Source organism: Labeo rohita, chromosome 21 (genome assembly GCF_022985175.1).
Source record: "Labeo rohita strain BAU-BD-2019 chromosome 21, IGBB_LRoh.1.0, whole genome shotgun sequence".
NCBI lineage: Eukaryota > Metazoa > Chordata > Actinopteri > Cypriniformes > Cyprinidae > Labeo > Labeo rohita.
Window position 1 is genome coordinate 8620834 of NC_066889.1, and position 26869 is coordinate 8647702.

At 36.8% G+C, this 26869-nt stretch overlaps 1 protein-coding gene across 1 annotated transcript in view; it reads right to left on the reverse strand.

Annotated features, from left to right (window-relative positions):
- Positions 1-5949: 5949 nt before the first annotated feature.
- Positions 5950-26869, reverse strand: part of kif4 (kinesin family member 4) — a 62038-nt gene continuing 41118 nt past the window's right edge. The window contains exons 21-31 of the mRNA XM_051093335.1: positions 25394-25549; positions 24488-24585; positions 22172-22301; positions 14029-14199; positions 12069-12185; positions 11826-11903; positions 11594-11686; positions 11284-11445; positions 10670-10792; positions 10455-10574; positions 5950-6446 (exon numbers count right to left, since the gene is read on the reverse strand). Of these exons, the coding sequence (XP_050949292.1) occupies positions 6249-6446; positions 10455-10574; positions 10670-10792; positions 11284-11445; positions 11594-11686; positions 11826-11903; positions 12069-12185; positions 14029-14199; positions 22172-22301; positions 24488-24585; positions 25394-25549 (1446 nt within the window). The 3' untranslated portion in view covers positions 5950-6248. The remainder of the gene's footprint in view (positions 6447-10454; positions 10575-10669; positions 10793-11283; positions 11446-11593; positions 11687-11825; positions 11904-12068; positions 12186-14028; positions 14200-22171; positions 22302-24487; positions 24586-25393; positions 25550-26869) is intronic.

A 26869-nucleotide genomic window follows, 5' to 3' on the forward strand; every position in this document is an offset into this window, starting at 1 on the left:
TCTGACACAACGAAAATGCTATTAATTCATGCTTAAGGGGCTTTTTATTTTGAAGTGCATCACAGTAGACGGGATTTAGAAAGGGAAATGGGTGTAATCGCGAATCTGTTTTGCGTCTAATGAATATGCAGTTTTACTAGTAAGAATGCAATTGTAGAGCTCTGTAACTGGATTTCTTACCAGTAAAAACTGAATTAGAGAGCTCTCTAATATACATTGTTACTAGTAGGAACTGAATTGTAGAGCTCTCTAACTGAATTATTAGTAATAAGAATACAATTGCGGAGCTCTCTAATTCAATTCTTACTAGTAAGAATTGCATTAAAGAGCTCTCTAAATGGCATTGTTACTAGTAAGAATTGAGTTGCAGAGCTCTCTAATTCAATTAGAGATCTCTCTAATCCTGACTGTTACTAGTAAGAACTTAATTAGAGAGCTCTATAATTCAGATCTTACTAGTAAAAATGCAATTGCAGAGCTCTCTAACTAACGCTTAGGATTTTTTAAGCTAAAATGGCTTGCCATAATATATAGGTGGAGACTCTTGAGACTACTCTCCTGCCTCATTCTTATCAGAAACTGAAAAAAATAATAATTGCAACATTGTAATGATAGCGGCATGAACATTCAGACATGGCACGGCCAGTAACGCAATACTCGTTCCTGTATTTCAGGGAACCGAGGTTATGACAGTAATCAAGTATGTTCCCTTTCAATACTACACTCGTACTGTGTCGCTAGACGCTATGGGAACTGTTCCATGCACGCCGTGTCATGGTAGAGGAACGACTAATAAACTTCTGCCCAAGCACCCTTTGGGGGCCTAGAGTACAGCAAAAATTAATACAGCCTGTAGGCGTAGCCTGAAGTCGCTCCCATGGCTTAGTCCGGCATGCTAACTCACTCATGCACAGAACTAGCTCTATTATGCAGAAAGGACCCTCGCCTGTAGGGCGGGGACGTCCAGGTTGTAGAACCTAGTGAAAGTGGACCACAAGGCCCAGCTGGCCCCCGCACAAATTTCTGAAATGGACACACCGCTAGACCACGCCCAGGATGAGGCTATGCCCGTACCCCGATGGGACATTACAAGCCCAAGGAGGAGTAAGCTAGCGTAATAGCGTCGACTATCCACCTAGAAAGTCTCTGCTTCGTGACCGGATGTCCTTTATTGTGGCCACTGAAGCAAACAAAGAGCTGTTCCGACTGCCTAAAGGAGGCGGACCGCTCAGTGTACATCCTTAATGCCCTGACTGGGCAGAGTAAATTCAACTCCTGGTCCTCCTCTGAGGGAGGGAGCGCAGAGAGCGTAATTACCTGTCGTACCTATCGTGTGGGGGCAAGTTGAAAGGGCCCAGTGTTCACAACAGGCTATACACAAAACACCTCGTCCTCGGCACCCGGAACCACACTGGGTGCTCAGAGGCATAACAGAGACCTTTTTAGGGGCGAGAATTTGCCCCCTCCTCTTCCTGACCTGCAGATCAGGATGATGACGGAGGCACCGGATCCAGCATCAGCCCTCAACAGCAGGTCCAAACAGGCCCGTGGGGGAGAACAGGGCGTCAAGGAAGGGGACCTTATCCGCAACTTTGATTTCAGTCAGCTTGAGCCATAGGTGGCGCTCAAGCACAACCAAACTGGACATGGACCTGCTTATTGCCTGGGCTGTGGCCTTAGTAGTGCGCAGCGCCATGTCTGTTGTGCTTCATCAGCGTGGCGGAGTCCAGGGCAGACTTGTCCGTTCCAGCGAGGAGTTTGGCCTGGAATACTTGTAGGACTGCCATGGAGTGCAGCGCTGAGGCAGCCTGTCCAGCCGACAAATAGGCGTGTCCAGCGAGGGACAAAGTTGCCCTGCATGGCTTGGACGGGTGGTAAGCTTTTGCCTTCCATCCAATGGTAGTGGGCGGGCAGAGATGCATGGCCACTGATTCATCCAGGGGAGGCAGCTTCTCGTACCCCTTGTCTTCGGTGCCGTCGACTGAAGTGAGGGCGGAGGAAGAAGTACGCAAGCGCGCCGAGTAGGGGGCATGCCATGACCTGGTGAGTTTCTTGTGAACCTCTGGAAAGAACAGGGAGGCTCAGCCTTGTCCAGCATGTGATCCTTGCTCCCGCCGAAGGAGACCAGATCGCTCACAGCTGCAGAAGGACACTGGTCTGGGCGGGCAAAGAGAACAGGAGAATCCTCTCTTTGTGGAGAAGGGTAAGGCACACGGGGGCTGAGCCGGCGTAAGCTCACTCCACTCGGAGTGCTTAGATCCTCTGCCCCTCTATTTTTTCCTCACAGGCTCCTGTGAGGAAGGAAACGGGAGGGCGCGAGGGGCGGAGTCACGTTCTGAAAAGAATGCTATCCACGAGCGCAGAGAGGACAGACTCATATCCTCACAATGAGGACATTCCCTTTCGTTGATTGCCTCTTCTGGATGGAACTTCCTCAAGCACTCGCCGTGACCATCAGTGGCAGAAACGGTGTGGCATTTGGAACAACGGCGCTAAATTTGCTTTTAATAAAGGCTCTTTTAGGCCGCCGGATGGTGGCAGGGGAGAGAGAGAGAGATTGCGGCTGCAGCTGATGTCAAGCCGAAGAAGCCGAGCAGCGAGATCCCGAATTCTACGGCGAAGGCTTCTGTCTCGAAGAGTGAAGATCTTGTATTCCGTCACTGAAGGAGAAGAAATCTGAGGATCCTATGGGGAAGCGACTGCTTTTATAGCCGTTTGGCCCTGTCCCTTCTGGCGGGCTACGGCGGCCTTCGTCACCACAGGCTGGTGCACCACCGCTGCCGAGTCATTGGTTTATTTCGTTTCACTGCATGATCCAATGTCCGTGAAGTTTCACTGCATTATTAAAAAAGGCTTCAGTCAAGGAGAAAAAAGGACTTTTTCCCATAGCGTCTAGCGACGCAGTATGAGTGTAGTATCGAAAGGGAACCCTTATAACCACAAGATGGCAGTAGAGGATCACTCATTGGTTGCAACTGCCATTTTAACTCCCATAGTGTTTCCACGTCTTCGTTCTCGATTTATTATAAAATTACTAGTATAACAAATTTTTGTACTTTTACCGTACTTAAATATAGTATAGCAAGTGCAGAAAGTCATTAAAATAAATAACTAAGCTCAGACACAAACAGCCTATAAGGGTGAATTATTTAAATATTTATACATAGTTTACTACAAACTGAATAAGTTGAATATTAATAGTATAAGAATTAAATAATGCATTCAGTATGAATCAATATGAATTTGAAATATTTTAGATTTAATTTACTACATCTTTTTACATATATTTAATAACAGTTTTATCTTGAACTGTAAAGGCTATTAAATAGCTTATATTCAACCAACACAAACTTATTACTGATGTAGTTTTGTTCCTCTGAATTTAGTCTGAATCATTTAACGCACAGCTCTGTTTTTGACATCGGCTTGTCAGATGTTTAGTTCGGTTATTACTGTCAATCATATCAAATGACTGCAGCATATTTAGCGGATTTACTCGCATTTGTCATTCTTGAAACGGTATACATGGACGTTTGGTCCTCTTAGTCAAAATTTTTTTCAAATTGTGAATGGATTATGTAGAGAAAACGTGCAAAGGACACTCCTATTACGACACAGTACAGCTGACCGGAAATGACTGAGCTGGCTTGTCTAAAACAAGGAAGTAATCCGTGCATATGGTCAGTTAAAATGATACCAAACATGACTGTGAATATCACTTGGACTCATCTAGAACATTACATACATGCTATTTACCCTTCTGAGCGACCTAAGTGAAGGGAGATAGGTGAGGGGAAGAAGTGGATAAAAAGAATCGGTGAGAAAGGAGTTCGTCCTGCATCTTCTCTCAGTAAGATTTTGAAACTGATGTCTGCATGTTAATACACTGATCTTCTGAGATATGAACAATACACAAAGTGTCTGAAGTACTTCAAGTCTTACAAGTAAAAAAAAAAAAACAAAAAAAAAAAAAAACAAAACTAAAAAAAACAAAAAAAGCAAAGAGTTAACACAATGGAACGAAGATACGAATAAGCAGTATTATTTATTCAAAAATTAAAGTAAAATGCAAACAGTCTATATGAACATACATACATAATGCATATATATTGGTTTTAGGACAAATTTAATGAAAGGTTTGATCCACTTAAAATGTTGATTACTGTGTATACACACACAGACTTACTTATTAAAGCTTAAAAGTGTCATGTCAAGGACAGTGTGTGAGTGCTGAAATAAGGTCTGTCACACCCCTGTGGACTGTTTTGTGTGTTTTCCCCCAAGATTCTAATCTTCCCCCCCATCGGTAAACACGCGGCCGCTCCAGCTCACCACCAGCCAGCATCCTCCACGTGCTGCTCCAACGAGCTCGCTCCCTCTGGTCCTCCCTCGCTCAACAGCGTTCTCCATAGCTCCTCCCTCATCCTCAGCCCAGAACCCGTGGTCAGCTCTCGGACTCCAGCGCGGAGCCCTCCAGAGCCGGAGCTGCCTCCAGCGTGCCGTCCAGACCCCGAGATCCTTCCAGAGCGCCCTCCTGTGTCAACGCCTACTAAGCCCGGCCTTCCTGTGCTCTCCTGGGCTGACTATGCCCTAAGTTCCCCCAAGAAATTTTTATTTTTTTTTGTTTGTTTTTTGGACTGTGTACTCGGCCGTGGCTTCCTGAACTCCCTGACCCGCCATGGCCGTATGGACTCTGTGCTCCACCGTGGCTCCCTGACCCGCCATGGCACCCGGGACTGTATGCTCCGCCTTGGCTCCCTGATCCGCCCTGGAGGCGTACCTCCTATCCCTCCTGTGACTGCCCTTCACGAGCCTCCCTGGTTCCTACTCCTCATTCCCAGCACACGACGCCGCTGACAGCCTGTGGTTCACACAAGCTCAAGATATTTTTAAGTTTAATCCTACAACAAAATACACCATTAATTATTTTTAAAGCTGATGGATTTATATAACTACAGAGAAATATTTCAGCTCTGCAATGATGGCGGTATTCTGCTTGCTTGTCCTGGTATTCATTTGCTTAAATGTGTTTATTTTTACTGCCTTGTGAAATGTAATGTCTTTAAAACAATAAGGACAACTGCTAATTACAGCATTTAAAAAAAGCATTTTTTTTCTTCTTAAAAAACATTACATAAAAGGATTGCTGTGTGACGCTATGCTGTATCAGTAGACACCGAGCAATATCCTGATAATGCTGATATGTTATTAGGATGACAATACATTTAAAAAGGCTGGTCCACTCAGCGATCTAGGATTCCAACGTGTTGCTTTAGTTTGACCAGTATTGTCTTACTAAGAATACTAGGAACTTCTAGACAGGTGTGTTAAGGAAAGCTGGAGCTAAGTTCTGCAGGACAGTGGCCCTCCAGAACAGTTTGGACACCCCTGATATGACGTTTTACAAGAGACTACAAGCTACTTGACTTTATCAAAATGTTGCCATTTTAAAATGAAATTGTTTTTTATGCCTTATTGCATATACATGTTAAAAATGGCTTGGATGATTATATTGGTAAGACATTTAATAATAAAAACACATGAATTTTATAAAGCTCTCCAAGGGGGAGAGGGCTCTGGCAGCACTTCTGAGGGTTTCACGTTAGCCCCAGTCTGTTAGCCAGTCCTTACTGTTGAGCTCAAATAGAACAATACTAGACATTTTCTTTGTCACTGTAATAGTGACCCAATATTCCTTTACAACATCCAGCCTGCATTGCATTTGTTCATTAAAATACAAATAAAAATCTCAGTACTAAAACTCACGATTGTCACCTGCAATATCAGAATAAACCGAACGTAACATTGCAGCATTTTTAAAACAAAGAGCTTTTATCAATGCATAATTAAAAAAACAAAACAAAACAAAACAAAACAAAACAAAAAACTACAGAGTATTTATATATTTAAACATGGCAATGAATGAAATGTAATAAACAACAACAAAAATAAAATGAACCATTTATTAAAGTCACTAGATTTTTTTTACAGAAATGACATCTACAACCCTGACTTTCAAATGTCATACAACCAAATTGCTTAAAAGACTAAAATAACCCATGACATGTGCAGTTCATATTGTTAGTGCATTAACCATTATTGCAAATGAAAGGAAATTCCACAAACCTATAATTACAATTACTAATGTAAGCAAATGTATACATTTAAACCACATTAAAAAGACAAAAAAGACAAAAAAACACCACAAGTTACAAAGTGGTTTTATATAACATTCTATTACTGTAATGCTAATGTTCTTCACGGATGGGTGTGCAGCCGGAGAAAAAGCTGTTTTTGAAGTTATTTAAACCTCTCTTTTTACCCCGGAGAAAGCTGGAAGTGCTGTTCATCACTTCGGAGTCATCGCTGTCACTCTCATTGTCAGCAGGGACTGGTTTCTTTTCAAGCTTCAGATCTGCAGGCAGGTGGCCCATGTCTCCAATCTCCTGCTCATTGTACAAAGAAGAAAAAAAAAAAAAAAAAAAAAAAAAAAAGTGACTTTAGAGGAATAGCACACAGAAAAAAGGCTGTCATTATTTATCTCTTACTTCAGGACATCCCAAACCAGTATGCCAAGATAAAGAAAAATGAAAAATACATATTTTTAAAATCATAATGTATTAAATACATTTTCTTTATTAAAAGGTTGCCAGTGTTTGAGCTAAAGAAAAAGTGTAGTGCCGAAATTTTGAATCACCTACACACAAACGTTTAACAATTTCACTGATATTCAGTAAAAATTTTAATGAAAATGATTATGCATTAATTTTCATTAATACAGTGACACATTTTAGTTCTAATCACTAAAATTATATCATAAAAAAAATGCCGGAGGAGCAAACCCACTACAATGTTACAAATAACTGTTGTTGTGCCACACAAACAGTTTTTAAAGTGAGAATGCAGTTCTTTAAACATAAAATATGAGGTTTATTTATAAAGATGGAGATGTGAGCTTCAGAGCATCCATGGCCATTTAGTGTACCTGCTGAGAATCTAAGCCAGTTTTTGTGGAATTCACCGCTGACTCTGATGTCTCTGGTTAAACATGAGATATAATTTGTTCTGGGTATATCTAACAGCAATTAGTCTCGATCTATTATTTGTTAGTAAATTTCATAACTTTACAGTTTTATTTAGTTTTATTGCTTTTTAAAAAATAAAAAAAAATACTGATTTTGTGGCAGTAATCGCCATAATTTTGTGGAAAGTTTTGTTATTTTCATAATTTTTTATAAATATCACATTTACCATTTATTCTATGGTCTGTCTGAATACTGCATTCTGATTGGCTGAAAAAAATCTAAGTCTAAACATTCATTAATCTTAGTTAAATTCAACATTTAATAACACACTGTTATCCTGTTATTCACGTAATTCTTTTGCACTTTAATCAGTTTGAAACAGGTTTACTTTATACACTGTGTATTGCTTTATTGTATTTAAATGTTCAGTTATTTTTGTTTTAAGAAAAAAGTTAAGCCTGTTATGCTGTATTATGCCAACACTTTGTTGCAAGTAACTTTCAATGCTGCGATAATACCGTATATGAAGCTGATACAATTTTAGCAATTAACACAACATGAAAATTTGATACCGTCACATGCCTAATTCCATTCACACTTCAAACTATGCATCCGTCTGAAGTCAGGTACACCTTTGAGAATGGCATGACACATGTTTACCTGAATAATAATACAATGCTACCTTTGATATTATTCCAGCATTTCTGCTTGGATTTTTAAGCTCAAATTCAAGACCTTAAGACCTTTTTTAAAACCCTACAAAAATAAAATCAATAACAAATGAGCGGGGTAGGGCAATGTCTATAGTAACTTATGTGACCCTGGACCATAAAATCAGTCATAAGGGTCAGTTTTTCAAAATCATCTGAAAGCTGAACAAACAAGCTTTCCATTGATGTATGGTTTGCTAGGATAGGACAATATTTGGCAGAGATACAACTATTTGAATATCTGGAATCTGAGGGTGCAAAATAATGTAAATATTGAGAAAAATCACCTTTAAAGTTTCTAAATGAAGCTCTTACTAATGCATATTACTAATCAAAAATTAAGTTTTGATATATTTACAGTAAGAGTTTTACAAAATATCTTCATGAAACATAATCTTTCCTTAATTTCCTAATGATTTTTGGCATAAAAAAAAAAAAAAAAAAAAAAAAAAAAAAAAAAAAAAAAAAAATCAATAATTTTGACCCATACAATGTATTTTTGGCTATTGCTACAAATATACCCCAGCGACTTAAGACTGGTTTTGTGGTCCAGGGTCACATATTAAACACTAAAATGACTGTAAAAAGCATGACTATTATCAATAAATTATTATATTAATTAAACAACTAATACATTTTACTGCTTAGATTTTTATAATGCATTATGTATTTATCAATGCACCAGTTCACATTTTTAGCTCTCTGTGTTTGCAGCTTTCCGTGAATAAAAACATGGGATGATTATCGCATTGGTCTAAACTAAAACAACCAGAAAAAACAACAGAACTCCCAAATAGTATGTTCCTGCACAACTGGAGGCTGCAGTTTCAGGGCAGCAGTTCTAAGACTGCATTTCTAGGACCCTATTTTTTGTGTCAATGCCATCTAACCAATTCTATTCCAACAGATACAAACCTGATACAAACATCAAACAAACAGGCGCAAAGACTAGATCCATGGAAACTATTCATTTTTTTTTTTTTTTTTTTTTTTTTTTTTATTTTTAATGTAATAGCTGGCGTGAACTTGAGTGTTTGAGGCATTGACAGCAATCTCCATTAGACATATTTAGCTGTGCAAAAGAGTTCACATGAGGTTGTGCAATGATAGAGCCCTAATGTAAACACGTTGCATGCTGCATTCGCTCAAATGTTAACCCGGGGTTTAGGAATGTATACGCCAGCTTTTGAATACCCAGGATTTATTATTAACCCCTGGTAAATTATGACCAGTGTGAAATGTGAAGCAAGGTCACCATTTCCCCTGCCATGATGGTGACAAGGCTCCACAATGCGACCATTTTAGTAGCATGTGTGACTGAAAGCTAACTGCGTGCGAGTGCGACTATTAAAAAAAATATTTAGGAGCAGCAGTGTGACATACCTGATCAGCATATTTATGTTTGCACTCAGGGGAGCATCGAACGTTTCTACTTATGTGTTTTTGCAGTATTGAGTAATGTATGACAGACATGTCTGTTGATTCCTTGAACACAATGTTAATCAGAATTCATTCATTGCTAAAAAAACAAACAAAAAAAAACAAAACAAACAAAAACAAAACATACACAACAACGCTGTTTTGTTCAGTGCAGAGTTCTGCAATTACACATCTTCTCATTATATCAAAATGTAGACACTGTAAAATAAGAGATTCACTGTGCAGTATAGACAGCTTTGCTGATTTTAATGGAACTTTGTGAGACTGATTAACTAAGGAGAGTGACAGCTATTAACGATTAAGGAAGTTTGCAAATGTGATACTGATTTACTACAACAGTTTAATGAATAAGAAGTTAATATGAAGTGACTTGCATTGTCTGACTATAACACTATTGTCTGATTTTCCTCTATTTCCACTGAAAATAGTTTCAAACAGTCACAGCTGAGCAGTGCATTTCTACAAGCAAACAATGATTACCCACTCAAAGACAGTCACTTGCTTCATTCCTGAATTAATCAGACATTCGAATGAATCAACTGAATGAATGATTCAGTGAAAAATCTGGCCACCACCTACTGGCAGTTTTAGTTTAATTTTTAAAGTATATTTTCAGTTATTTAAATCATTTAATCATTTCTATTTCACGTGTGAAAATGAACGAGCACAATTTTGAAGTACTTGGATGGACTTCACAACAGTGTGCTATGCATGGACAACTGGACATTTTTCACTAATCTACTGGTCTTCTATATGAATAATTCATTAATGGTCTTATTTCTGTGGCAATCAAAACAGCACATTTTAAACTTGAGATTCTAATTAATTTTTCTTGCACCACAAATACTTCTGGCTTAGGTACTTAATGTTTCCACAAAGTTTTTGTAAGACCAGATATGAAAACAATATAATGAAAGAGCAGCAGTGATTATTAAATCAAACTCCACTACATTTTTAAAAATATTTTAAGGCATTTCATTTTTTATAACTCATGCAATATTTTATTTATTTAAATAACATTACTGAAAATGCTGTAAATCTTGCAATGCCGTGGATGAAAACATAAAATCATCTGATATTTTACAAAGCTATTTTACCGATTTTGACATTCCACACAGTCTGCAAAGATCATCTGGCAATCTGATTTTTGTTTATTTAGTTTCTGCACATTTGTAAAACACACACTGTAAAATATTGTGGTAATTTGTGATAATTTTGAGTGAACTATGAAATAAGACAGAGACATGATGCAAGTGGGGAAAAAATCTTTTGGTCTTACCTTCTTAGTAGGTGGAACACTAGGGGGTCTAAAAAAAGTAGCATCTCGCGGGCTGACTGCTGTAGGATCCTCAGGAATTGCAGCCGAGTCTTTAGAAACATCACTTATTTCAGTCTGATCCTGAGGACCATAGCAGAAGAAATAATATCAGGAAATTGCCATCCACAGGGTAAACAAACAACCCCTGGCTCTTTAAAAGACCATATTCTACTAACCACATTACTACGGTTTTCCATGTTGCGACATTTCTCATGGTCACAGAGGCAGTTTTCTCCACATGTAATTTTTCCCTTGCGACAGCGACAAAGCTTGTTAACACAGCGGCCCCGACAAGCACACTAGAGGAGAAAGAATCACACATAAATGTGACCCTGGACCACAAAACCTTAAGTAGCACGGATATATTTGTAGCAATAGCCAAAAATACACTGTCTGGGTCAAAAATTATCCATTTTTCTTTTATGCCAAAAATCATTAGGATATCAAGTAAAGATCATGCTCCAAGAAGATATTTTGTTAATTTTTGTACTGTAAACATATCCAAACTTATTTTTTGATAAGTAACATGCATTACTAACTTCATTTGGGCAACTTTAAAGCCAACTTCATTTTTTGCTGTATAAATCTCAATTTCAGAAAACTGACTCTTACGTTTGGTTTTGTGCTTCAGGCTCACAAATGGCTTGCTAAAAAGAAAAGCCTTAAGGAAGAAACACTATACAGTTCTGAAACAGCTATATAAAGCTGCAACAAACTCCAAGAAATATCCTGGTGAATATACTTAATCTTTCAAGAGTTACAATCCAAGTGTCCCTGTCAAAAAACTCACGCCGTTCATTTTCGACTTCTTAGAGCCTCGTCGTGCTCTGTCATTTTTCTCTGGACGCCACTCGTCCTCTTCTTTCTCAGACTCTGATGGAGAGATGAGTTCATCAAGATCTATAGGCTCTTGCAGACGTGCCCGTGCAGTGGAGTAGATTTTGGTTTTGGGCTTGTGGTAGGGAGGAAAAAAGGCAATGGTCAGAATAGACGTCTATATCCTAAATCTAACCACTACTACCACCAACACCAACGACATAAACCACACACAACAGCAACATGGAGAAAATAATCAAGAAACCTAAAGCAATGAGGTTCACCTTAGGTGGAACATATTCAAAAGATGTATCAGGTGACTCATTCACAGAAGAGAGGACTTTCTTTGCACTGGTTAGCTGGGCCAGAAGTAATTTCTGTGGAGATCCATCCACAAAACAAAGTTTTTAGGGTTCAGAAATTTGCATGCACAGCTTATATGGAAAACTCAATTTAGAAATTCAGTTCCTCTGCTAAATTACAGTATGATGAAATTTGTGAGAAAAAGAATTATACCTGCTTGTACTGTTCATTTTCATTCTTCAGTTTCTGATTCTGATCACTGAGTTCTCGCAGTTTTTCAATTTCCTCTTCCTGTGACGAAGCAATATAAATACTTTTAACTTTGAATGTTCACTGTTTTACTTGTCAAATGATGTCGTGTTTAGACAGAACTTGCTGGCTGTTCTGTAACAAAAACGCTTAAGTTATCAAGAACCTGGTCAAAACAATCTATGCAATGTATAGAGACATTCGCACCTGAAACTTTAGACGCTGCATTAGCTCGTGTTCCCGTTTAGACACCTCCTCCTGCTGCTCCTTCAGTTTCTCTTGTGCCACAGGCTTACTCTGGAGCTGACCAAGGAGATACAGCACCTGGACAACACATCAGGCACAAGGCATGAGTGAATTTATGTATATCACTTATCTTTTGGTGGATGCATTTACATTGTGATCGCACCTTAGATGCAAACAACTGTCTGTAGGGGTTTGATCATGATGGCCTATACAGGTGATGGCCAATATAGCTGGTCCAGACGGTCCACACAAAGGACATTTAATCTCATTTATTGAGAAAAGTACGTGGGAGACCCTAAAAATTGTCCCACAGACAGAACTTTGGGGTAACATTCCTTGTTAGCTGGTTGCTCTTCATCGCTCTTAAACTGTTACACTACTACCATCAAAGTTTTCCCCCTACAAAAACTCAAGCTTACTTTTGTGCATTAGAGAAATCTAGTACATTGGTGAGCTACCAAAATGACTGCTTTTTTTAATTGTTAAATGACATTTTATTATGCAAATAAAGTTACTATTAAAATTAAAACATAAAAGAAATATTGTGTGATTATTCCTTAATAAAATAAAGTTAATAATTTTAGTAATACAAGTAGTAGTATTACATACGTTCTACTAAACAATAGCAATATATGTCTTCACGTTAAACCAAACTTTTATTTTGATGGGTTGCTGTAAACACCTTTACATTTCTGTGTATATGATAATGATGATAGTTTCTCTTAAAAGAAACAGTAAAATGCTCATGAAGAAACTTCAGAGCAGTTCTGGACATGTTGTTAATGTATTTATGTCCTCATTTGGCGAGACTGTAGACACTGAAAATTACTGTGAGCGCCACACGCACTTCAGTCTGTGTGTAGAAAACAAAACCTTGGGTAACCCTGGGTATTAAGACTTGTATAACTTAATATAAATGTAAATGATGTCTCTTACTAAAATATGTAGCAGAAAACCCATGAAAGATATTCATTAAAAAAAAAAAAATCCACATTGTTATATAACATGTTTTGCACTATGGGGGGGGAGCCATCATTTTGAACGGTTGCACTCTGTGAGCTACTGGAACTATTTTTACCACAATACAACTCGAAAAAAAATATTGATACGATGATCAGAGCTACTGGAAGAGCTTACAGTTGGCAGTGGATATAAACCAAATACCAATTAAACCAAATACCATAAATTTCCCCAAAAAGAGTTTAAACAACCAGACATCGAGTGAGATCCGCACTGAAAAACTTCCTATGGCCGCGGTGTCATGACAGGCATCGGCATGCTTACATCTTTTGTAAGCTCTTTCAGTAGCTGTGGTCTACTAAAAGCTTCAAAGGCATCAGGGCTAACATGGAGAGAACACAGATGCAGGTCTTTAGGAAGTTTATTCATCCACAGGCATCTTCCCATTCTTTTCTCCTCTTCTTATTGCTAGGAAAACAGTAAAGACTTACATCGCTTCTCTTCAGCCCCCTTGACAAAATTATAACCAAAAGCCACACAATGTGGCATTGTATCCCTATTTTATTTTCCAAATTGTGTTTTCCGAGTTGTGTTGCGGTAAAAATAGCAATAGATAGTGTCAGTAGCTCACCGAGGGCAAATGTTCTATGTAAGCAAAATAATGGCACCCCCCAAAATCCAAAAAATGTGAAACAAGGCTTTTTCAAATAAATGTAAATCTTTTATAGGTTTCCTACTACATATTTTAGTAGGAGACATCATTTACGTTATATAAAGCCATTCAAGTCTTAATACCCAGGGTTCCAAATAAGAGTAAACCTACTTGCAAAATAAGTGAAATTTATCATTTAAACAAAACATTAATTAAAAAAAAATATATAAAAATAAAGGTAACTTTGTATTATGCTTTACTATAATAATAGGATTAGAACATCTATGAAAAGCTTCTATGAAAGCAGACCTTCTCCTGGTGTCTCTGCTCCATTTCTACCATTTGACTCTGATGTTCCATATCCATGGCAGACATGAGCTTGCGCTCATCACACAAGATCTTCTGCATATCCAGTAGATTGGCCTTTTCCTGTTTCAGCTCACTCTCCAGCTTGGCATTAGCCACCTTGGAGGCTACAACCTAAAACAGGTGCACAAAAATTAGTCAAATTTATTATATGACAGTCAAATTAGCTCCATAAATTAACCCTGTGTAAATGCTTGATAACAAATGAACAGAATTGAAGCTTATTTACAAACAATAAATAAATAAAACCTCAGAATATTATCAGTTAAAATGGTGATACGGTATACTGTGCTTATCAAATCGCAAATTAAACTGAAAATTAAATAAACCAGTAAAAAGCCCCACAAAGCCACATTCAATGAACAACAAAAACATTAAAAAGCTGGTAACTTAAACAGGGTTTGTACAGATACTGCAAAATGAAATTCCAGGAGCTTCAAGGACTTTAAGCACTACTTTTTTGGTTTTCAAGGACTAAAAGCAGAGATCTCACTTATCAACCAATACTGGTATTATCTTTCAAAATCTAATTACTAAACTAATAAAACAAAATGGCACAAATAAAGTGCAGCACATGCAAAGAATGCAATGATTATAGCAAGTTTAACATTTGAAAGGATACTATGGCAAAGTTATCACCTTCCTTATTTTTTTCCATGACTATATGATTGACCTGAAGAATGAAGGCTATATCATACACTTAAATTATGAGCTATATCACGCTCGTAGAAACTATAGGGGTGTGACAATACACTTAGCTCATGAGATGAGACAAAATACAGATACTTGGTTCACTACAATGGGACAATATTTTAATAGTATTTTTAAGAAAATTTCAATGACAAAATGTCTTTTAATCTCAAAAAGTAAAACAATGCAGCTGTATTTTGAAGTGTTTTAACTAATCTAGGGCCGTAACTAATGATTATTTCAGTAATCAAGTAATCTACTGATTATTTTGACAATTGAGTAATCTGATATTTTTGAAAACCAATGAAAACCAGGCTTTAGTATTACTATATTTACATATAACTATAATAAATATACTACCAATAATAATTGGTTCAAATAAAGTATTAAAACCAAGTAGTTACACCTGGTTTTATTAAACCACACATGTAAAATACATAATGTAATATGCCTATACATAATATAAACATAACCAACTTTAGTACATTATGTATTATAACAAATACCTGCTGAGGGCGCCAACGGCCTGGTGATGCTTCACTTTACAGCATGATTCAACAACGTTTAAAGGAAAGGTCTACTTTCAGAACAAAAATGTACAGATAATGTACTTACCCCTTTGTCATCCAAGATGTTCATGTCTTTAAGTCGTTAAGAAATGTTTTTTAAAGAAAACATTTCAGCATTTTTCTCCATATAACAGATTTCTACGGCGCCCAGAGTTTGAACTTCCAAAATGCAGTTTAAATGCGGCTTCAAACGATCCCAAATGTGGTTGTAAACAATCCCAGGAAAAAGGGCCTTATCTAGTGAAATTATATTTCTTATATACTTTTTAAATGTCAAACGCTCGTTTTGTCTTACTCTGCCTGAACAGTTTTTTTTCCCCGATTCATAAAAGTTAGGGAATGTCAAAAAAACTCCCATCTCATGTACTCCCTCAACTTCAAAATCGTCCAATATCGCTGTTTTACCCTTTTTGTTAAGGGTGTTTGATATTCTTAGCATGTTCACTTTGCAAAGACTGTGTCGGTACTTCTGAAGCGATGTAGAATGTAGGATTTTGAAATGAATGAAAGTTGAGGGATAAAATACGTTTGGGAGTTTTTGACATACCCTAACTGCCTTGAACCAGAATACACAGAGTTCAGGCAGAGCAAGACAAGACAAGCGTTTGCCACATTTAGACTGCATTTTGTAAGTTCAAAATCGGGGCACCATAGCAGTCCATTATAATGGAGAAAAATCCTGAAATGTTTTCCCTCAAAAAACAATTTCTTTACGACTGAAGAAAGACAGACATGAACATCTTGGATGACAAGGGGGTAAGTACATTATCTGTAATTTTTTTTGTTCTGGATGTGGACTTCTTCCATTTAAATTAGATTTTTGGCCACATGCAAACTCAGAGCGAGGGTTTAAACTTAAATCATACGTGAACAGAATCTTTTCAAAAATTTGTTTGGGCAATTATATCATTCTTACAGAGATTACATAATTACTCTGAGCTGTTTACAAGGCTCCGCTGCTTTTTAAATAGCTTTTCTATGCAAATATGCCCTAGATTTACATATTTGATGATTATGCCTCTTTTTCAGCAGCTTTTTCAGTGTGTCCTGCTTGAGACCCGGGTGGCTTTTCCATTCATTAGGGCTGTGCCTCGGCAGTTGGATACTATTATGTGTGCCTCGTGTTTATAAGAGCAATAACTTCTGATTGGCTAGTAATGTTAGTTTGGTTGAGAGTTAAAGCTGTGTTCCTCTGAAACAATTGACCATATGCACAAGTACTTCCTTGTTTTAGATAAGCCAGCTCAGCCATTTCTGGTCAACTGTACTGTGCTGTAAGAGGATCATCCTTTGATCATTTTCTCTGCATAATCCATTCACAATCTGAAGAACAGTTTTATTTGTCCAAGAGGACCAAACGTCCACGTATACCATTACAAGAATGACAAACGCGAGTGTAAAAAAATTACGCAAGTAAATCCGCTAAATATCCAGTGAGTCATTGTTATGATTGACAGTGATGACGGAATGAAACATCTGACAAGCCAATGCCAAAAACAGAGCTGTGAATTAGGTGATTCAGTAACAAAACTATAGCAGTAATAAGTTTTAGTTGGCTGAATATAGACTATTAAGTAGCTTTTACATTTAAAGATAGTGGCAAAGACAAAGTGTGGCATTTAAATTCTATTTTTCATGAGCTGAACTCAAAGATCTAAGACTTTTTCCATGTACACAAAAGGCCTATTTCTCTCAAATATTTCTATCAAATTTCTGTTAGTAAGCACTTCTCCTTTGCCGAGATAATCCATCCACCTCACAGGTGTGGCATATCAAGATGCTGATTAGACAGCATGATTATTGCACAGGTGTGCCTTAGGCTGGCCACAATAAAAGGCCACTCTAAAATAAAATGTTTGCCACTCTAAAATAACATGAATAAAATTAAAATTTTTAGGCCACTCTAAAATAAAATGTTGGTGCTCCCAAATAAAATGTTTACCCCCATAACACCATTTTCAAGTTTCAGACGTCATTATACACAGATATTTGAAATGAGTTAAAAAAAATAAAATAAAATAAAGTTTATTATAGGTCTCCTGTTTATAACACCATTACATAAGAGTACTTGCCTGATACCGATACTTTTAGTTAGTTGGTTAACTTCATTTATCAAATAGTCAAACCAAAAGTTTATTCATATACCTTTTCTCACATTATCAGAAAACATCTCACATTATCATAGTTTATTCGCTATAGTTTAGAAAATGGTAATAAAATATGAAAAGAACTCAGAACAAACTCAGCTTGATAATTAACCAAAAATAATTTAGACAACTGTTAGTATGACAATATTTACGATCAACTATCAATTAGGGATGTAACAGTATGAAAATGTCTGATCACAATTATAGTGACCACAATAATCACGGTTATCAGTATTATCACGGTATTGTTAAAATGTACTGAAAATGTTCAAAATATACTGACACATAAATCACTTCACCAAGTTTTATATTTAAAATCAACAAACAACAAATAAAATGGCTTTTTATTTGCATAATCACTAAAACAACAACAGTAGCCTACCAATGATATCCGGATTTTAAATGACAACATGACTGACAACAGTTTAACTACAACAGTTTAACTAATACCATGTTCAATTATCGAATGTAACTTTTCAAATAACGTTATGAAAAAGTTTCATAAACATGTAAACCTCACATTTCAGCCTTTAAATAAAGAAAAGGGTTAAGTCAAAATGATAATCGATTTAATAAATTATTATATGTATTTTATCTGTTTCATAAATAATCTAGATAACTGGTCTGACTTGTTTAAATGTGTAGAATCCACTTAAGCTTGTTTTTCATCAATCGGTCAGAATTTATGCCACAGCAGGGCATGCAAATTGGCTGTTTTTTGATCAGATTTTTTTGGCTGAATGTAAATGTAAGTCTCTGTAAATCCACTGTATGGCACTTATGGAAAAGCTGAATTACAGCTGTTTGCGTGAACTCCGTGGATAAAGCAGCATTGCGTCATGAACTACTTTAGATATTACTCTTAGATATTAATCTTTTCTGAAGACAGTCAGAACCTTCCTTCGTACATTCATATAATTAATTAATTCATATATTCATTATAATTCCCGATTTATGTTTCTGCTGGTGGGTGCTCAACCCCAATTGCAAAGTGAAACGTACAGACTGCAAATACATTAGTTACCACACCTTCTTTTCTTTGGGGGTTGCGCTTCACTAAATAAAATGATTTAATAAATCCCTGTTTACAACAAGCACTTATTCGTGCGCACACAGGACAATGTTTGAGGGCACACTCTTAATATCTGAGGGAGCGCAAAGCCATGATCACTATATATGGGAGAGGAAGCCAGCTGCAAGCCGAGAGGATTCCTGCTGCCACCCTCTCATAATGCACTCTTGAAATTTGCCAATAAAATAACGCCAAAAACGGCTTCAAATGAACTATGACAACGAGAATAAAGAAACTACTCTTTGTGCCGTTCGAAAATGAGACTGTTACTTAAAACTGTGCTTTATGCTGTACAGTATTTATTTATTATCAGTTGTTCAGATCACGGTAATCAAATACGGTTTTAATGATAATTAAAATATGAAACGGTAATACTAACCGTGGGGAATTTTATCATGATTTATCGTCAAACCGGTAATCGTTACATCCCTACTATCAATACTTTGTCGGGCCACCCTTAGCCTCGATGACAGCCTGTAGCCTCCTGGGCATGCTGTAAACCAGGTTCATGCAAACCTGAACTTATAATTTTCGGTCCCAAATGAACAATTTTACTGGTAGTCCACTACGAAGAATTTTTGGGTATGTGTCAGTGTTTACTTTATTTTGCTATCCTCACTTACATAAACTATAGTGTCCTGCACCCACTAGTTAAAAAATAAAAATTAAAAAAATAATTACATTTGGTGTCTGAATAATTTTTTGGTTTAACTATATATCCTTCAGTTATTTGTGTTTTGCGTGTTGTGCTGTGTATACACTGAGTGCAGCTGTGTCGAGTAATTGGCAATATACCGGAAGTGGTGCATTCTACATATTAAACCCATTTAAAAATAATAATAAAGCATAATGCTATTTAGAATTCAGTACAATAAAATTAAATAAATATATGCAATGCAGGTTTAATATATGCGCTTTATTTACATGCTTGTAGGTTGTGTACGTGCATCTCAGACCTTTAACAATAAATGCTGTTCCACAAACTTATTTACATGTGTGGAGCATCTCAAACTCCATCTCTGCATGTGGTTGGGAGTTTGGGTTTATTATATCGTTCATCTGGCAACGCAATGTGTGCCATTTCATCAGATTTGTAAGGTAAACCATTTATAAACTGCACAAACACAGGAGAATATATCAGTATCCTTCTCAATATGCTAACTGTTCATCACAATTTCAAAATAAAAGTTTATATCCTCACTCTGAGTTTACACGTTTTGATGTCCACATATTCAAGAAATAACAGTGGCTATAGAATTTCTTTCCTAAAGAAATGGCTAAATATTAAAGATCACATGGGCATTTTAATTAAATGTTCAGTAAATATTAAACATGGATTAGACCTTGCAGTAAACTGTAAAAAAAAACAAAACAAAACAAAAAACCAAAAAAAAAAAACAAACAAAAACAAAAAAAAAAAAAAACAACAACAACAACAATCGGGCCACTGACGCCCTCAAAACAGTTTTGTTTAATAAAACCATATTACTTGCCTTTGACACTTTATTTGAACTAATTATTGTTGCCTCATTACAGATATATGTATTTTAAAGGGGTCATCGGATGCCCATTTTCCACAAGTTGATATGATTCTTTAGGGTCTTAAAAGTCTCTAATATACTTTGATTATAATTTTTCAATGGTTTTGTAAAACAGCACCCTTTTTACCTTGTAAATGAGCTCTGCAAAAAATCATCTCATTCTAAGGGGTTGTTCCTTTAAATGCAAATGAGCTCTGCTCACCCCGCCCCTCTCTTTTCTCTGTGGAATGATGATCTTGTTTATAAGGAAAGCTGATCGCAAAGATTCATTAAAAAAAAAAAAAAAAAAAAAAAAAGCCTTATACACACTTCTGCTGTAAGTGAAGCTGGATCATGAATGATTTGCGCGAACATAAACAGATATTTGTAGATCGGGAGGTGCATTCAATTCACAAACAAATGTAATCCACTGCATCTTCAGTGGCTCAGAAGTCGGGAGTAAATGACAACCACTATGTTCATTATTACATCCAGCATCACTCAATCGGAGATATTCTTGTCTAACTTACATCCCTGTTTCGGCATCGAAACAAGGAAAGTTACTGGACCGTGACAGCTGATCTGAGGTAAGAGCTCATGTCAATCAACTATCGTGGGAACGGCACACCGGCAGGCATCTGAGAACGGTTCAATTTTAAAAAAGGGGATATTATTTTTACAGATTAATTAAAAACCACTGCATGGATTTTTATCATTATAGGGCAGATTTGTACATACACTGCCAACACACATTAATGTTCAAACAACGTGAAAAAGTGAAGTTTGCATCCGACGACCCCTTTAAGTCATTTTAAAGCCTATTGTTCACCTAGGTGTATTCTTATTACTACAAAAAAAAAAAAAAGAGAAGTTAATTATCTGATTACTTAATTAATCATCAGAATAATCAACAGATTTTACCAAATTATTAAATTATTGTTAGTTATAGCCCTAGTTAACACTACACTTTGTACTGGTTTTATTGTGACTGATTTAAAGGGAAAAAAATAAAAATAATAAATAAAAAGTAAGACTAGTTCACAAAAGTATTCTTTTTAACCCCCTATGATAAATATAGTCACAAGCTGCAATCATCAGGGTGCAAGCACCAAAGTCAAGTCACCTTTATTTATATACACCGCCTTTAACAATACAGAATTGTGACAAAGCAGCTGTAATAATGCAAAAGGGCAACAGTAAACATTCAATTTTCAGGTAAAGGCAGTTCATCAATGGATTTAATGATGTCATCATCAAGCTCAGTTCAGTTCAAATAGTATACAATATCGTGTGAAGAAAAAGTGTCCCCAACTAAGCAAGCCAGAGGTGACAGCGGCAAGGAACCAAAACTCCATCGGTGACAAATAGAGAAAAAATCCTTGGGAGAAACCAGGCTCAGTCGGTGGGCCAGTTCTCCTCTGGCCAGACGCAGGGGACTCATCTGGTTCCCATGGTCTTGTGCCGACGACACAAGAGGCACATGTGGCGAGGCACATGTGGAAGATACAGTTTAAATAACATACTAGCATAACTAAACTGCCTAATCATGTTATTTTATTTATTTATTTATTTATTTTTTTCAACAAAGCCTTTTATCTTCACTTACAGTTTGATAAAACGGGTCACAACACCACGCTGGTTTTGAAAGTCCAGATACAAGGCAATGCAAAGATTTTTTCTGTTCATTTTGGTCACTAAAAAGAGGAGGGAAACTGCACTAGACTTAATTCCAAAATTTTCAACCCCTGGACAGATCAAAGTTCACCCCCCACTGTCTCACAAAATCCTCTGGTAAACTTTGTAGACTATCTGAAGAGCAGACCATGTTGTGATCTATTTAAGTTTCATGACGATCTCACAGTAATTACAATGGTATTTTGGTGGAGATTATGGTATATTTGTAAATGTAAACAGCAAATAAAAAGAACTGCCCTTTAAATGGAACCACTTAAAGAACGAGGTTATACTCATTTCAACCTTAAAACCATTCAGACTGGCTATTATTTATAGAAAATAATAATAATAATAATAATAATAATAATAATAATAATAATAATAATACTCAAATGTTACAGTGTTTTGCCTTACCTCAGACATAAGAATCTTCAGGGCACTCTTGGCCTCTATGATGGTTGTGACAGAATCCCAGCGCTGCTTTATCCGTCCCTCATTATCTGCATCCAGGACCTTCTGTTGCAGGTCAGCTATCTGAGCACTTCTGAAAGAGTTTAGGGAAATATTTTTTGTTTTTTAATTTACAGTCGACATAAACAATTGTCAAAATATCGGTCGACCACCAGTGTGAAGGCGTGTGTCTATATTGTGTCTATACTGTTATTTCATACAGGCCTAAAAGAACAAAAAACATATGCATATACAGCTTTCATTCTGAAAGTATACACACATACATCCCTGTTACGTTTATACTGGCCACTGTATACAGGCCACCAGGGCACCATACAGACTTTAAAGAATTTGCTGATTTTCTATCTGAGTTAGTGCTGGCTGCAGATAAAGTCCTTATTGTTGGTGATTTTAATATCTATGTTGATAATGCAAAAGATGTATTGGAATCAGCATTTATAGATTTAATACTGTCACATGGAATTGATGTTAATGCCGTTGAAATTCTGCAGCAAAGCAATGATATCTTGTATCGTCTAGTCTCGCGTATACTCCATATAGGTAAAACTGTAAATTAAACTCCTTGTTACAAGTATGACGGACTTTGATGAACTTCTTTGATCCATTTCAAATGTTACACGTATACTATGTGTCAGGAGTATTCATTCAGTATCATCATCTCATTTCTGGCTTTTAGCTGGTTCTTCATCTGAACTCTTCATATGTGAAAATAAACATCAATGATGCTCTGCAACAAGCAGGAACTGCAAGAGCAACTACAGATCCAATATACTTGGTAGCCAAGTGGTGGCAATGTGGTATTACTGGGAATCCCTCTGCATCTTTAGCAGGTACCTCAGGGTCATGAGCGTGTCACCCCTTGACCTGTACGCTTCACCTGAGCGGGGCGGCAAAGACAAAATCTGCCTTCACCTGCAACCACAACCACCTCAAGCTAGTTTCTGCTGCTACCGCTACTTCCCCGGCAGCCTTTCTCAGTCTTCTGGGTTCCAACTCAGTCTTCTGTAGCAAACAGCACACAGATGTAGCTGGGAAGCTGTGGCAGCCAACTTCGATAGGAAACAAAACTGCGTTCCATCCTTTAATAGAAGCTTCGCTGATCAGGTCTTGATACTTAGTCTTCTTCAACTCATGAGAGATAGCTATCCTGTCCTCCCAGGGCACAGTCTACTCGACTACTAAGATTTTTTTATGTGCTCCTCTAAGTGTAGTCTTTGCCACCTCCTCTGGAAAAGCTACTTTTTAAGGTCAACTTGCATCTCCCAGTAGGATGCTTGAAGAAAGATAGAGGGCACAGTACAATTAGTTCTACTTGACTTTGGAAACTTTTCTCCTTCCTTTAGAAAACTGACTTCTCTGGGTGGTGGCATGTTATGTTCACTGGCTTTAACCCTCTGTAAGTCTGTCCATTTGGCAATTTCGACAAGAACCTTATCGTGCCTCCATCTGTAGCGTCCTTCTCCCAGAGCCTTTGGACATCCTGTCAAAATGTAGTTCACAGTACATAAAGCTGCTCCACACCTCTGACAGGATGGATTCTCATCTTTGCCCCAGATCTTCAAGTTGTGTGGAATTGGTAATAGGTCAGCTACAGCACGCAAGAGGAAGGCTAATTTGCCCTGGTCGTTATGATTTCCTTCCAGGACAATGAGTGCTCAAGTGCCTGATCCCACTGCATCCACTGCCCTTGAGAGGCAAGCCCTACTGCTCTTACATGCCAGTCTTCTTCTGCAGCCTCCCTAATCCCACAAGAGTCCTTCTACCTTTTGCATCTGCCTTATTCCAGCTCACAGCTTTGTAGTTTCCCAGCCCCAATCGATCTTGGCAGACCATGCCGATGATTTCCTGGAGTCTCCAATACACTTCCGCTTCCTTAAAGGGGTCATCGGATGCTAAGTTCACTTTTTCATGTTGTTTGAAAACAAACTGTTTGTTTTGTTTGAACTGTGATTATATTGTTCATTTTGAGTGTTCTAGTTTACAACTATAACACTGCACAACCCTAAATGGTATACCAGTGTGCTGCAGCACAGCATTTGAGAACCTCTGTTCCATACAACTTATGCACTAGGCCTATGCTTCAAGTCTTCTGAAGACACTGACTAGTTTATTAGAGCAACAGATAAAAATTGAAGTATGGACTTTTATGGTACTTTTTGTTAATCATTTTGGGGTTTGACAGCCCCCATTTGCATTTATAGATATCAGTCTAAAAGAAGTATGATTTATTCATGGTGGTTTAGTCATAGTATGTCTGACCTGAGCCCCATCTCTGTCTCTAGACTCTCCACCTGCTTGCTGATAGAGGCCTCCAGCTCACCCTGGCCTTCCAACTCTGAAATCGTCAGTGTACGGCGCTGAGGAAAACACCAAAAATACAATTCAAATGCATTAAACTGCCACCGTTGAGCAATCAATGATTTTAATCTGGGTCAACAAAAGGGTCAGTATAATTAAAAGGAATAAAAGGTTGTCAAGAGAATTTAACCGTTTAAGGAGTATTAATTAATTTACGGACAGTTATGCAGTTACTCATAAGACTTTTGCTCCTCTGTTTTAATATTCTCATTATTTTTTGTACATCCACCAAAAATTTAAGCAATCAACATTTTCAAACACAGAAATACATTAAAATATCATGATGTACTCCATATAAATTGAATGGTTTAGTTTGAACAGGGCTCAGTGTCCTTAAATTTTTGCATTTATCAGCTCAGCCAAACAGACAGAGCAGCACAAGCTTGGAGCAAGTGCACTTATATGCAGACCATTTATGATCATCATGCTACACCATAAACAGCATTATGAGATCCACAATTAACAAATGTGTCAGTGATTTATACTACTAATACTATTAGTAACACTAACTGTAACCATCATTAATGATCTACCTCTCAACTCAAACTCAGGGCTTTCCTGTCAAGAGACAATATTATCATATTATTGTCATTTTATTAGCATCCCCTCTTCAAACATACGTGCCTGACACTAAAGAATCGATGGTTTATCATATAGAGGAATCGTGCCTCTTCAGAATACTTGAATTAAACTGATCAATTCATGTGAAGTGCTTAATTTTGTGGGTCTACCTTACAAGCAAATGTTTACAAACGCAGTAAGCAGTGTGCTGGTATTCCATATTAAACCAGTGCATGGCAATCTTACCCGGACTTTGGCTACAGGTCTTTCTCCTGCCTCCATCTGCTGGTGAAGCTGAGCAATCTCCTCTGCTAGCATCTTTCTGTCCTCCAGCAGGTCCTGTAGATGCCGACGGGCCTCTTCTGTGCTCACAAGCACTTCTACTTCATTCAGCAACCAATTCTTGACCAATCAAATTGACAACAATTGCAACATTTATTCTAAGATGCAATTGCATGTGCATTCATATTTTTGCATTGTTTTCTCAAGCTCACAATTTATTCATGCCCTCAACAGAAAGTTCTTTTAAAATGGTGCCATGATTTTTTTTTTCCTCCAGGTAAACTGCCTAGTTGAAATGTTTTGGTAAAAAAGACTAAAAATTACGGAGTATAATTAAGATACCATGTATTCTAAACCATGTCACAACTAATGTAATTACATGAGCTAAGCTGATAATAACATCACTTACAAACAAAAAGATCAAATCAAGGTCAGCAATTCTCAAGAAAATTATTCTATGATATCAGGAATGTCTAAATCAGAATGAGTATTTTCTACTACTTAAAAAAATAAAAAAAAAATAAAAAAAAGGAAAGGAAAGTACAAAGTCCAACTTCCTATCAACACATACTGAAAGATGTTCTTTAGCTTCCAGTTTTAAGTATTTCACTAATTTAACACATACTGTGGGTTTTCCAGAAAATGCACACTCCCCGGACCTCCATAATAACATGCATAAGAGAGTTATGTTTGTTTTTTGGGTAATTATAAATGTGCTGGAGTTTTTTTAAATGCTTTTTACAAAGTTCATCATACTTATTTAAATTGAATGAAGTCTATTTTGTGCCTTAAAGAAACTAGATATTACTTAGAGAATGACATGATAGGCTTGTCAAATCTTACATTCAGCTGTCACAAATTAGTTTACTTTTAAAAATCAAGTTAATTTTTTTCTAGTAAAGGACTTTTTTCTTATTTGCTTATATTTTTATACAAGTACTTATTTGCTTATTATATAAGTACTTATTTATTATGGGCTTTGTTAGAATGCTATACTTTAATTTAAAAAAATAAATTAAAAAAATCTATCGGTCTTGTTTCTGCATATATATATATATATATATATATATATATATATATATATATCTCTCAGCTATACTTTGAACATTTTTGGCTTTGACACAAATTGCTTATGTTGCTAATTTGTGCATTGTTTTGAATACAAGCATCTGCTAAATGAATGAAATGTAAGCAAATGTAAAACTACAACTGTTAATGTTCTAAATTTTTATAATTAAAGAAAGGATATCTATTTGCCAAAAAGATTTGCCATAAGATTAGGTGATTTTAATAATTTTAAAGAAAAAATTCAATTAAAAGAATTTTTTTTTATATAAACTAATAACCAATATGGTATCAATATACTAATTATCCATATATAGTAAGCCATAAATAAATAACCAAAGTCAGAAAATAAATGACAAGTAATGGGACAACAAA